The 13892-nt window shown below is 45.2% G+C and overlaps 1 protein-coding gene across 1 annotated transcript in view; it reads right to left on the bottom strand.

The window, feature by feature from the left end:
- PALS1 (protein associated with LIN7 1, MAGUK p55 family member) overlaps nucleotides 1-13892 on the bottom strand; it is a 2503255-nt gene that overhangs the window by 1803084 nt on the left and 686279 nt on the right. The window contains exon 3 of the mRNA XM_044074024.1: nucleotides 9684-10207. Coding sequence (XP_043929959.1) covers nucleotides 9684-10074 — 391 coding nt within the window. The 5' untranslated portion in view covers nucleotides 10075-10207. The remainder of the gene's footprint in view (nucleotides 1-9683; nucleotides 10208-13892) is intronic.

Raw genomic sequence — 13892 nt, 5'->3', positions numbered from 1 at the left:
CCTCCCTGATCTTCAGTAGAACCTTGTACATCAATGGGAGAGGTGGAAAGGCATATACTGTTAGGGCATTCCAGCTGAAAGAGAGAGAGTCCACCCTCCATGCTTGTGGGTGGTATGTCCTTGAGCAGAATGTCTTCAGTTGGTGGTTGAGTGGGGAGGCAAACAGATCTATCTCTGGCATTCCCCATGTCTTTGTTATAAGTTTGAAGATGTCTGGGTGCAGCATCCATTCGTGTGCATCCATGGTAGTTCTGCTTAAGCTGTCTACTAGTGTATTTTCTTTTCCTGGTACGAATTTGGCCTGCAGCTGGATATTGAGATTTAGACATAGGTTCCACAGATTCATAGCCATCCGGCATAGAGGGTAGGAATGTGCGCCTCCCTGTTTGTTTATGTACCACATGACCGTGGTGTTGTCTTGCCCTTATTAACAGATGTCCTTGTTGGAGGAAGGGTCTGAATGCCTCGATTGCATGCCTCACTGCCAGCATTTCCTTTTGGTTTATGTGCATGCTTAGCTGCCCTTGAGGCCATAGGCCTTGGATACGTTTACGTTTGTCCTCCATGTGTGCTCCCCATCCTCGGTCTGAGGCGTCCGTGGTGATGGTTTGGCTTGTTTTTGGTTTGTTGAAAGGCAACCCTCTGTTGGACTGGCAGGCCTGAGCCCACCATAGGAATTCCTTTTGAAGGCATGGAATGATTGGTATCATGGTTTCTAGACTGTGACTGTGTTGAGACCATACATTCCTTAGGTACCATTGTAATTTCCTCAAATGCAACCTGGCATGTGGGATTAAAATTATGCAGGATGCCATGTAACCCAGGGCCTGCAGGACTTTCCTTGCAGTAAGCTGAGTTTGTCTTGTCAGAATCATGAAGTAATCTGAAAGTTGTTTTTGTTTTTCTTCTGTGAGAAGTCATCTGAGTGATTGTGTCCAGATCTGCACCCAAAAATGTTATCCTTTGGGATGGTACTAGTCTTGACTTTTGGATGTTGACTGTGTATCCCAAGGTCTGTAGCAGGTGTATGGCATAGGCCAAGTCCTTTAACAATTTTTTCTTGTTGTCCGCTTGTATTAGGCAGTCGTCCAGGTATGGATAAATTTGAATTCCCTGAAGTCTGCAGTGTGCAATTACTGATGCCAGGCATTTCGTGAATACTCTGGGCGCAGTAGATAAGCCAAAGGGCAATGCTGCGAATTGATAATGCTCTGATCCTGCAAGAAATCTGAGGTGCCTTCTGCAATCTGGTCGGATAGGGACATGCAGGTATGCCTCCTTGAGATCTAGAGTCACCAGCCAAGACTCCTTGCCCAACATGGAAAGAAGTTGCTGTAGGGTCAGCATTTTGAATTTTGGCACAATGAGGTAAGTATTCAGTGCGGACAGGTCGAGTGTAGGCCTCCATTGGTTTTCTTTTCTTGGCACAAGGAATAGTCTGGAGTAAAATCCTTGGCCTTGTTCTGTAGATGGTACCCTTTCTATAGCTTTCATCTGAAGTAACTTGCTGATTTGTCTTAAAGCCTCTGCCTTCTGGTTTGGTGGAAGATTTGGCATTCCGCCTCTTTTTGGCAAAGTATGGAAGTGAAACCTGTATCCTTTGTCTATTATTTGCAATCTCCATGTATCCTTTGTAATGCAATGCCAGTTTTCCAAGAATAAAGCCAGCTTTCCGTCCAAGGGTGCTTCCAGTTGATCCCTGGTAGGCGGAATCAGAGTCAAGTCATTGTGTCTGTCCTGCAGTAGTGGTAGTAGTTGTAGCTGTTGCACTACTCCTCTGGTTGGCAGGCTGCCACTGACGGCCTCTGTAGGGGCCCTTGGATTGACCTCTGCCTCTAGGGCGCCTGTTTCTGCCTCTCTGTGCTCTGGAGGAATCTGGAAAGGACCAATTCTTTGTAGGCCAGTTTCTACTGAACCTCGGAGGTTGAACTTGCAGGAAATCTTTAACTGTTTGCACAGATTTTGCTTTTTCTTCAACCTTCTTTAGAATCTCCTGTGCAGGGGAGCCAAATAAATGCTGTTTCTCCATTGCAGCATCGAGGAGTTTAGCCTTGACCTGGTCTGGCAAAGATTGCTCCTTCAGCCAGGCATGCCTACGAATTACTGCCCCAGTCATAGCTGATCTAAATGAAGCCTCCAGTGCATCATAGCCACATTTTAAGAAATGATTACTGACCTGTTGTGAGTTGTATACCAAATCCTGAAGGGATTTACGGTCTAAGGGTTCAGGTGAAGAAAGTTTCTTATTTAGCTGATCTAACAAAAATTCTTGGTACTGTATCATATGGAAATGACAGTTTAATGCCCTGGCAGAAAGAGTAGCAGATGTATAAACCTTTTTTCCCCATCTCTCTAATGCTCTAGACCCTCTTTCAGAGGGTAGAGGATTTTTGGCAGTAGCGGCTGCAACCCCTTTAGGGCCCTAAGAAATAGTTTCTGGGTCTGCAGCATGGGCTTTATACAGGTGGAAGTGAGAATCCGGGACCCTGTAATATCTGTCAGGTTTGGCGGGGGCCGGAGGAAGAGAATCATGTGCAGTACTGACATCATTGTACACATCATCAATTACAGTTAGAACCGGAGGTATAGCTAAGGGCCTATGCTGGGGCAAATGCAAAAAGGCCCTTAATCTTTTTCTAGAATCAGAGAAATCCTGACCCTGCCATTGAAAGTGTTCTCTCATGGAGTGTAAAGTCTCCCCAAAGGAAAATTCTTCAGGGGGGAAGGCTGAAGGGATAGATTCTTCTGCATCTGAATCCTCATAAGGCGAGTAGACCCCTTCCTGGTGGTCTGACAAATCAGATCCATCCATGGAGTAATCTGAGGAGTGAGGTTCAGAGGGGTCAGCCCTGGGCCTTTTGTCTGGAGGAGGCTGGGAGGCCCTGTCTGGGTGAGGTTGGGAACCCCTAATTAAGGAGATAAGGTCCTCAGCAAGACTGAGGATCTGAGAACTAGAGGAAGGCCTCTGGGATGTAGATTTGGCAGGCAAAGCTTTTGAAAGTTTGGCAGCTTTAGCCCTAGAGAAGGCCTTAATAGACAGAAGCTGGGGGCCTAGCTGCCCCACGTGCAGGAGTAGAAATGTCCAAAGGTATGGTGTCGGACAAATCCTGAACACTAGCTTCGGTAGGGAGTTCTGAAGCCGACTCAGCCGGGGCCTCTCTGGCCTCGGTGGTCGGAGGTATGGTTTCGGTAGTAGGAATAGCCATGGACTCGGTTTCAGCCGAAACAGAGACACTCGCGGTAGGCCTAGCCGTGGTTTCAGCCGAAACCGCGGGCCACGTGTGTCGGTCCTTTTCCTTGCGTTTTTTGACCATATGCGTAGTCGGAGTCTCAGACGGCATTTTATAAGCAAAATCGGTTCCAAAAAACTCCTCTGCAAACTCCGACCGACGTCTAAGAGTCCGCCGGTTGAAGGAGGCACAGGCTAAACAAGCTGATACGTCGTGGTCTGGGCCTAAGCAAGGGAGGCAGTAAGAATGGAAATCCTTATGAGGTATTTGTTTCCCACAAGTTAAACAATTATTTACTTTGTCTGACATCGGCTGAGGCAAGAGAGTCCCCAACGGGGTACTTAGCTTTTTTCGAAGTCTTCGGTAGCTGAAATCTCTGGATCTGACCGACCGGCACTTGCGAACAGCTTCTGCTTCGGGCACCGCGCGGCAAGAAAGACTGAGGAAAATGGCGTCGGCTGATGCCTTTATACCCCAGAAGCTCTGACGTCGGGGAAAGTGCGACATCAGCCGAGGCCAGACCCAGACTTTGGAATCCGGCCGACCGAAGGGCTGCCTGAGGCAGGACAACCCATATGTTATGACTGCATATGCATCCTTGAAGGACATCCAGACTTGGCGAGGCCAGTAAGGAGCAATGAGTATCAGGGTACTTTTCAACAGTTCTGCTTTCTGAATCACTTTTGGAATGAAAAGAAAAGGTGGGAAAGCATGAAGGAGTCCTGGAGGCCAATCGTGGACCAGAGCATTCCTGGGTGACATCCCCGGATGGGGAGTTAGGGCAAAGTAGCTGCTGCATTTGGTGTTCATGTACGTGGCGAATAGGTCGCAGCAAGGCTGACCCCATTTGTGAAAAATCTCTTTCGCAACTTCTGAATTCAGGGACCACTCGTGAGGCATCAGAACTGCTCGACTGAGTTTGTTTGCTATCATACTTAACTTCCCCGGGATGTGAGTTGCTACCAGAAAGCGTTGAGTGTCCATCTGCCATTACCACATTCTTAAGGCCTCTCGACAAAGTGGGTAACATTTGGTTCCCCCTTGCTTATGTACCACACTACAGACATGTCTGACTGAATCGCAATTGTCCCTGTGGCTAGAGAACTGTGAAGTACTTGCAACGCGGACAGCATCATCTCCAGAACATTTATGTGAAATGGTTCTCGTGGTTCCGACCAGAACATTTATGTGCAAGTGGTTTTGCCAAGTGCCTTGGACAGTCATTCCCAGATAATGCCCCCCCCCCAACCCTATCTGGGAGGTGTCTGTGGTCAAAACTGCATTTTCTTGAGGGGGAACGAGTGGACAACCTAAATGAAGTCGATCTGTATGTAACCACCATGTCAGATCCTTCTTGCAGGCATTTGCGATGAGAATTTGGTGAGACGGGGAGATTCTGCATTGACCACTGGGCAAATAGTAGCCACTGAAGTACTCATGTGCAGACTGGCTAGTAGAAACTAAGAGAATGGAGGAAAGCCATAGTTCCTAAGACCTGAAGGATTACCCTGGCCTGTACTTTGTGTCTCTTCAGCAAAGATATGACTTGGTCGCGCAGTGATTCTATTCTTTCTGGTGTCAGTTTTGCTGTCATGGTGGTTAAGTCTACTTCTGAGCCTAACAATGCAATGTGCTGCGATGGAGATAAGGCTGATTTTTTTTAGGTTTATTGTAATGTCTAATCTAGTGCACAAGGAGACAGTCTCGTCCCTGGTTCAGATTAGCTGGTGCTTGGTGGTAGCACTGAGGAGCTATTCGTCTAGTTACGGAAACACCTGGAATCCTTGATGTCTCATGTGAGCCGTTACCACTGCCATGCATTTGGTGAACACTCTGGGGGCTGTAGTGAGGCCAAAGGGCAGTGTTCAAAATTGAAAATGACTGCCTCCCAGCCAAAAGCGTAGGTGTCTTCTGGAGCGCCTGTCCATTTTGATGTGGTAGTACAAGTCCTGAAGATCTACTGAGCACATCCAATTGTCTTTCCCGATAAAGGGAAATATCGACTGCAGAGTGATCATTTGGAACTTAGATTTCTTTACAGACTTGTTGAATTTGCTGAGATCTAGAATTGATTTCCAGTCCCCTGTCTTTTTTGGAGCTAAAGGAATCGAGAGTAAGTTCCGGATCCTATTTGCTCTGAGGGGACTTCTTGGATGACTCTTTCACAGAAACGAGATGGCCTCTGATGTTACACGGACTAGTTGAATAGGTGGCACGTCTGGTAGAGACCGGTTTACCAGGGGGATCGTAAACAAAGGGAATCAGGCAACCTCTGGATATTATGGTTTGTACCCGACTATCTTGGGAAATGTTTAGCCAGGTGCTTGGGTACAGTGAAGACGACCCCCTACTGCCTCCAGAGACGGACAGTCGGGCAACCCCTCAGGGGTGATGGACGGGACGATCAGAGAAGGTTTCTTTATCTCCCTGATGTTGCAGACCTCCCTTGCTGCGAGGACGGTGTCTTCCATTGTATCCTGCCTCTCTGCCCCTAGGGGAGGGTTGACCTTGTGCCTGAGGGAAAACTTTTTGGGATTTATGGAACCACATTTTCCCTCCTGTGTGACCCTTGGAATATGGTCTAGAAGGAAGGGAGAATGGACTGATGGGAGATAAGGTTTTCCCTTCCTGCTTGCACCTGGTCAAAATCTGTTTCATCTGCGGTCTTTAAAGAGTTGAACCATCAAAGGGGACATTGGTGAAGGAAAACAAAGGATTCCGTGAAGTTAGAGACACATCCAGAAATGTCTCTTAAGAGAAATTCCTGCTGCAGCTGCCCTGCTCACTCCGTCCACTGCATACGAAATCAGCCTCATGGAGGAGTTAGCTATCGATGTAAGGGTGGAGAGCTGTGTAGAAACCCTATCTGTGGATCCCGAAGCTACTTAACCCTTTAGGGCATCTCCCAACTCCTTCAGGAGATCCCTTTGAAGTAGTGTAAAATGGGACAGGCAATTCAGCGATCTTAAGGTAAATGACGCTGAAGACAAGGTACGCTTTCCATACTTATCCATCATCCTGGACTCCTTACTAGAAGGATGGATATTATAAGATGTCTCAGACAACTCCTTTCAAGTGGTCGCTGATACCACCATAGCATCAACAGGAATTCCCTTGGAAAAATAAGTACTTATCTTCTGGAGTAGTCATAAATTTGTCTGGCCTCCTCGGGACAGGCTCCACTGTGTCCGGGGAGGTCCAGGCTTTCCAGGACCCCAAGAGCTGGTCCATAAGGCGGTGTCACCCAGGAGGTGGAAGGTCAGGAACCAAAGGTCTCAAGATACACTGATTCGTCCTCAGTAGGGTTAGAGGTCTTCCAATCACCCCTCTGTCCAAGGATTTCAAGGATGTCAGAAAAGGAGACATCCTCAGAGGGGGATCTAGGGAACCCTTTTGACTCATCCAAATCAGCATCAGACATGACAGACTCAGGTGAGTCAATAAGCTTCCTCTTACAAAGTCTCTTCCGAGGAAGCTCTCCAGTGGGATAATCTGGGGAGGTCTCGGAAGAGGGGACACCTCCAATGGGGGCCGCTTATGTCTCTGGTTCCCTATGCTGAGGGGGTGGCGGGAGAGAAGAGGTTTCTGCCGGCCACTGGTGGGACATCGGGTCCAAAGGCAGGGGCTTTGGCACTGGACAAAGCTTTCTCTATTGTTTTGAAGGCCTTTCCACCCCGCTCCAAAGACAACCTCCGCTCTGAGGAGATGGATGCTCCAAGCAGGAGGGACAGGCTTCGAAGCAGACGTGGGAACTGAGTTGAGATGAGCCAAAGCGCCAAGAGGGAGGGTCGGTTCCGAAAAAAACCCAGAGTGACTATCCCCCTCGGAATTGACTCAAGAGCGTCGGGGCCCAGATCCCTCAGCACCAGACTGAGCCACTGAGGATAGATTTATCGGTTTTGAAGAAGCAGGGAGAATTCTCGGAACCAAAGGATCCAACATCGAAGAACCCAAAGTGTTTGGTTCCGACAGCAAAGCAGTCAGAGGAGGAGCAGTGGATTGTAAATGGGGCAGCTCTGAATCCTTTGGGTCCAGAGGGGCTAATTTTTTTGCCAGAGCCAGGTCAGAGAGCAACCTCTTCACCACCCGCTCGATGTCCTCAGCTGAAAGTGTCCTGGAGGAACGGGTGGAGACAGGAGGAGATCTCCTGCTTTCTAATATAGGAGACCTCAATGTAGGTGAAACAGGATCTATGTCTGGTAACTGTCTCGGTACCAAAGGTTGCCTTGGCACCGAAGAGACCGACGGCACCAAGACAGAAGCAGAATCAGACCCAGAACTCCTTGGCTCTGTCGCTTTGGACTTTTTAGACGGCGCCAAAGATTTTCTTTTAACAGTCTTGGGAGCTGTCTGACCAAGTTCCAGCTGTTCCTGGAAGGAACTGGTCATAAGACCCCTACCTATTAACTTGCATTTCCTCTCATTAAGAACCCTAGTACTGAAGGCATGGCAAAGAGTACAGGGTTCTTGTAAGTGGGATTCACCTAGGCAGTACAAACAGCTAGTGTGACTGTCAATCAATAACATCTCCTGTGAACATTTATTACATTTTTTGAACCCCGTGGGGCGGTGTTCCTTATGTTCTGTCCTTTTCCTTAGACATGCTGACAAGAAACAATGCTAACAATGCTATTAAATTACAAGAACAACAACACTAACTAAATAAACGGTCAAGTTATGAAGAGAAGAAAACTTTTTTTTTTTTTTAAAGAACTAACACTCAGGGAGGAAAGGCCCTTTAAACAGGCAACTATGATCCTCTAACTAAAATGGACCATACAATCCTAAGGGGAGGAACAGGGGATCATGCACTCAATACAATCACATAAGAAAAGGGTAATAACTATTAAGAGTAAAAAGTGAAGAAAAAGGGGACGAAAAATACAAGATTTATCAAAAAAAATTCTACTTAGCCAACGAGTCAGTAAGGAGGCAACCTCGAAGCTTTCTCGGCAAACTCGTCGAGATCTGGGGAATTGCTGTGAGGCACCATGGGATAGGGGTTAGCCTTGAGCCAGTAAAAGCTCTAGAGCTTTAGTATCGGCAGAGTCGGAGCAGAGTATTGGCTCCGAACCCATCCAGCAAGAATTACTGTGAGATAGGACTACATAACATCATGCATTTCTTCATCCTCCTGTCCAGATTCTGAATCTTGAATCCCTTCAGGAAAGAAGTACTCCTTTCTTTTACAAGAAACTACCTTACAAGAAGGATCAATAGCCTGAATTTAACCCTGATCCAGACACACTAAACTACTGCCTAAGGGCATTTGAAGATAAGTATATACATGTCTTGTTTTCTGCTTCTTTTTGACAGGAAAAGTGGGGGCAAGTGTGTTAATAATAGCAGCAGCAGCTTCCTTAGGGATGGGCAAATCATTCTAACAAAACAGGGAATTCATCTCAGTTTCCTCTCTTAGGACCGACAAAAGTGGCTCTCCATTGCTCACTGAGGGGACTACAAAAGCTGCAGAGGACAAGACTAACCTCCAGTCCACAGTGGCTGTAGGTCATACAACAGAGGGATTCAGAGTAAAAGATACATGGCCTCAGGTTCAACAAAAGGCCACAACAGAGGCAAACTGCTGTGATGGCAAAGGCTGTTTGCCAAACTTTTTCTTTTTGCGGCAGGAAGAAAGGCTGAAAGTTTGTTCCATGGTAATGCCAAAAATGGTACCTTTTTTTCCAGGGAAAACAAGCAGCAAAAGACCATTAAAAAAAGTCTTTAAATGCCCTCCACCCCACCCACCTAGAGGAACAAAGTAAAAAAGCACTGTAATGTACTATGCCAGCCCCACAAAGTAAAATGAAAACAATTTCTCCACATAAACCAAGTTTTTCAGTTACTTTAAATCTTTAAACAAAAGCTTTTTTTTTCTGTAAGTTTAAATGTACAGTACAGTCTTGTGACAGTCTGTTAAAACAAACTCCTAGCTTTAAAATATTTAAAAAAAAATCACTTTCCTGAAGAGGAAAAGTATAAATAAGCAAAATTATTAAATGGAAGGTTTTCCTCCTAAATGAACTTTTATGCCCAGAAAAGAACATCACAAGCAGACAGCTTGTGTAGAAAGCCTCAGAGGAGTGTACTCTTCTGCACCGGTAAAGTTCTGAAAAGCTTGGCAACCAAATTTGTCCTTTAGTCAGCTCAGTTCGAGCTGCCTGACAGTTTGGGCATGTGGAAGGTGCCCTGAAGATTTGAAAGCCGGCTGGCTGTTATACCCTTGGCAAGATATAACCCATGTAAGTGAAGGCTACTGCAGCAGTGATTAATATGATCATTGTAAACCTAGGAAGAAAAAAAGCTAAATCTGAGGAGCAAGATCAACAGCAGTATAGCTATATCATAACAACTGAGAGGTATGGCTACTACATACCATAGTGCACTGCAGATAAAAAATTCAGTATGTACCCGTAGAGTTTCCCAACTTTGTTTACTAGTCGGCATACATACCCAAGACTTTCACAGCTTTGTTAGGTGACTCCAAAATTATTCCCTCTTCTGTGTCAAATGTGGGATTGTCTATTCCAGTTTTAGGTTGGATTTGAGCAAGCTTTTTAAGCCTTACTGATGAATTAAGGTCAAGTTCTTGTTTCTTGCCATCTTCCTCCCTCCTGCGCCGAAGGTCTTCCTGTTGCTGACGAATCCGCTCCAGCTGAGTACTGCGCCGGACTGGTTGCAGCCTTGAACCAAGGTCACCTGGGCAATCTACTGCCATCTCTCTGTGTTTCTGAGATTCTTCTTGGGAAGCTAGATCATTATTTTTCACCTCACTATCAGAGTCCTCGGTCACATGACCATTCATAAGGGAGGTGGTCATTGTTGTTAGCAATGAGGTTTTCATGCATCACACTTCATCAAGCACTGGTATAGTGCCAGAACATGTATTCTTGCATATTAAATGCCATCACTGTGGTGACAGCATCTGTATATCCAAGCAGAAAATGCTGCTATGAAAATACCCAAAGGAAAGAAGCCTGTAAAAAAAATAAAATAGCGAGTTAAATAATAAAACTGTACACACCAATTTTCGTCTTCTCTACTGTAAGCTAAACCTCACTACAACATATGAAAGTCTGCATAAAATTGAGTCATCAAACAGCAACATAACAAAACTATACCTACTAGTTAATATCACAAATACTTTCTTTGTTTCATTTTTCATGTACAATTCTATGCCTGCCTTGCAAATAAGTGGCCTTGGTTATCCATCATCATTATTCCAGGGTACTGGACACATCGGGCTCCACTTTTTATTCTCTCCTTTGGTTTCCTTTCAAGGATGCAACTTTTCAACCATGAGAAATGTTTCGTACAAGCATGCGATCAATCTGAAAGGGCATACCTTTGTTACTTAACTCTGTAAAGATCCAAAAGGGGCAACCAGAACTCTCACAAGGCAGCAGATAAGCACTTAGAAGTTCCACATAACTTTCAATTCAGACTTTCATGTATATAACTAACAGGGGAGGAGTCCATGCAAAGTTAATTACCCACAAAGAAAAGTGCTCAGATTATTTTTTTAGCCTAAAAACCAGGCATACTCTTTTATACAGCCTTAGAAAAAATGTGCACAGTTCAACTCACATTTTATACACAGTGCAGCTCTCGTCACCAAAATTAACAATAGAGCATGCATTAACACAAAAAAAAAAGTTATCTAATCATCATAAAATTCCATGTGTGCTGCCCATCTTCGCCTTCATTCTTACTAGGATGGGTTCAGATCCAATGCTCAGATCCATCACAGCCTTCACCTCCAAGCTCGAGGCTCTATGCCAGCTCATGGCTAAATCCCTATCCCAACATGCACTAGAACCCTCTCCAAGTCTTGTTTGCCCTAATTATAAGGCTATAAGTATTTCCATATGTAGTAACTAGAGGCTGGTGAAGGACAGAGGACAATGGTAATCCAATTGTGTAGACTCTGTCTCCTAGGAGTAAAAAGGGAAGGAAGGTGGGATGCAACAATTAAGGCAAAGATGACAACACACATGAAATGTTATGGTGAATACATAACTTTATGTGATGTTGTCCCATCTCACCTTTACTCTTACTAGGTTGGGACAGCGGCCATAGTGGATAGAATCTGGGGTGGCTCAAGGGAGAATATTCCTCAGAATTATAGATCCAAAAGAGGCCCTATTCCTGGAGGCCATCAACTTTGTAATGAATGATAAAGGTATATGGTTTAGCCCATGTTGCAGCTGCACAAATGGTATCAACTGGTAAATTTAGTCAAAAATGCTGAGGAAGTTTCAACTGCTCTTGTAGAATGGGCTTTAACTCTTCCTGGAAGATTTTTATTTTGAGATTTACAGATAAAAGTTCTACAGTCTGTAAGCCATTTAGAAAGTGCAACCTTAGAGAGAGATCATCCTTTCTTTGAATATGAAAAAGAAAACTCACTGATCAGATGTTCAGAATTCTGTAGCTCTGTGCAAGTAAAGACATAACTGTCTATGCACATCCAGTTAATCTAACACGTATTCTGCCTTGTTCTCATAATTTGAGAAGAAAACTGGTAATTCTATAGTTTGGTTCAAATTTGTCTCTGAAGTTACCTTGGGCAAAAAGGAGGGGTTTGATCGTAAGGGCACCCTGTATCTATGGAACAGGAATTATGGGGGCTTTATGGACAAAGCTTGCAACTCTGACACCCTTCTAGCAGAGGTGATTTGTTATCAAGACAATGGTTTTCCAAGTCAAGAATTTCAATTTGCAAGATGATGCTGGTTCGAAAGGAGGAAAAACTATGCAGGAAAGGATGAAATTCAAGTCCCACAGTTTTGGAGGGTAGGTGGTCTCAACAAGGTACCCTTAAGAAATGCGTTTTGCTTTGCATAGTTTAAGAGACATTAAGCTGGAGCCCAAGTCTCCAAAATGGAAATTGGAGATTGCTGCTAGCTAAATCCTAATTGCTGCTCCGTCATTAAACAGTTTTGCTAAGAAATCCAGAATGAAACTGACTGGAGCAAAAAATAAGAGGTCGATATTATTGTGAGTAGCCCATAAGGAGAATCTTTTACACTTGCTTTTATACATTTTCCTTGTTAAAGCCTTATGAGAAGATATTAGAATGTGTTTAACTTGAGAGGAGAGGTTTGGACACCTGGCTATCACTGGAATTGGAGCAGCCAAGCTGTCAGTTTGAGGATCTGAAGGGAATAATGGAGCGTTCCTGATGCATGAGTCAGAATGTCTGGAAACTGGGTCCAGAATCCATGGCTCCTCTCAAAGATGAGGCCATAGGAAGGAGAACCAGATTTGACGAGGCCACTATGGAGCAATGAGTATCAAGTCCCTTCCCAAACAATTGGCTTTCTGGAGGACTTTGTGACTTAGTGGGAAGGAGGGAAAGCATACAGGAGACCTGGGGTCCAATCGTGAACGAGTGCATCCCTTGGTGACTCCCCTGGAAGGGGGATAAGGGCAAAGTAGCTGCTGCATTTGGAAGTCATGGATGTCACAAAGAGATCACAGCAAGGCTGGCCCTCTTTTCGGAAAATCTTTTCTGCTACTTCTTGATTTAGGGACCATTCATGAGGCATCAGAATCTCTCTACTGAGTCCGTCTGCTATTACGTTGGATTTTCCCCAGTGCCATACTCTCAGGGCCTCTTGACAAAGGGAGTAAGTAAGATCTGGTCCCTCCTTGTTTATATACCATACAACTGACATGTTGCCTGCCTGGATTGCAGCAGTTCCCAGAGGAAGAGGGTCCTGGAATACTTGCAACGCTAAAAGCATTGCTCTCATCTCTAGGACACTGATGTGCAAGTGGGCCTTGTAATCCTGCCAGGTGCCTTGGACTGTCTTTCCCAGATAATGCCCCACCCTATCTGAGAGGAGTCTTTGGTCACTGTGGCCACTGGTTGGGGAAGTACAAACTGTCAACCTAGAGTTAGTCGAGTGGAATAAACCCACCAAAGATGATCCTTCTTGTAAGTTTCTGTTAGGATTATTTTGTGAGACACTGGCATTTCTTGCACTGATCACTGAGAGGATAGCAGCCACTGATGTGCAGACATGCTAGTGGGATCAAGACTATTGCTGCTGCCATGGTTCCCAGAGGTTTTAGAAACAACTTTGCTTGGGTTTTCTTCCCTCTCAAGAGGTACGTCCTTGATGTCTTAGTACTTGGATGCTTTCTGGTGGAAGTCTTGCTCTCATTGTGTTGAGTCTAATTCTACCCTTATGAATACCACATGCTGACAGGGCACCAAGGCAGATTTCTTGTAGTTTACTGCAATCCCTAGGTGGGAACAGAGTTGCAAGACTGTGTCCCTTGTTTTTATCAGAAGATGCCTGGTCATGGTGGTTAGGAGCCAGTCATCTAAATATGGAAACACTCTGAATCTTAGACGTCTCAAGTGAGCCGCTACTACTGCCATACATTTGGTAAACACTCTGGAGGCTGTAGTAAGGCCAAAGGGCAGAGCTCAGAATTGGTAATGACTGGCTTCCAGCCGAAAGCACAGGTGTCTCCTGGATCACCTGTAAGTTTTTATGTGGTAGCACACATCGTGTATATCTACAGAGCACATCCAATTGACTTTTCTCAGGAATGGAGTATCGACTGTAGTGTTACCATCCGGAACATGGTCTTTTTTTAATGATTTGTTTGGAATGCTAAGAACCAGAATAGATCTCCAGTCCCGTT

Source organism: Protopterus annectens, chromosome 6.part0 (assembly GCF_019279795.1).
Source record: "Protopterus annectens isolate FY-2018-M chromosome 6.part0, PAN1.0, whole genome shotgun sequence".
NCBI classification, from domain to species: Eukaryota; Metazoa; Chordata; order Ceratodontiformes; family Protopteridae; genus Protopterus; species Protopterus annectens.
This window is presented reverse-complemented; position numbering and strand designations above follow the sequence as displayed.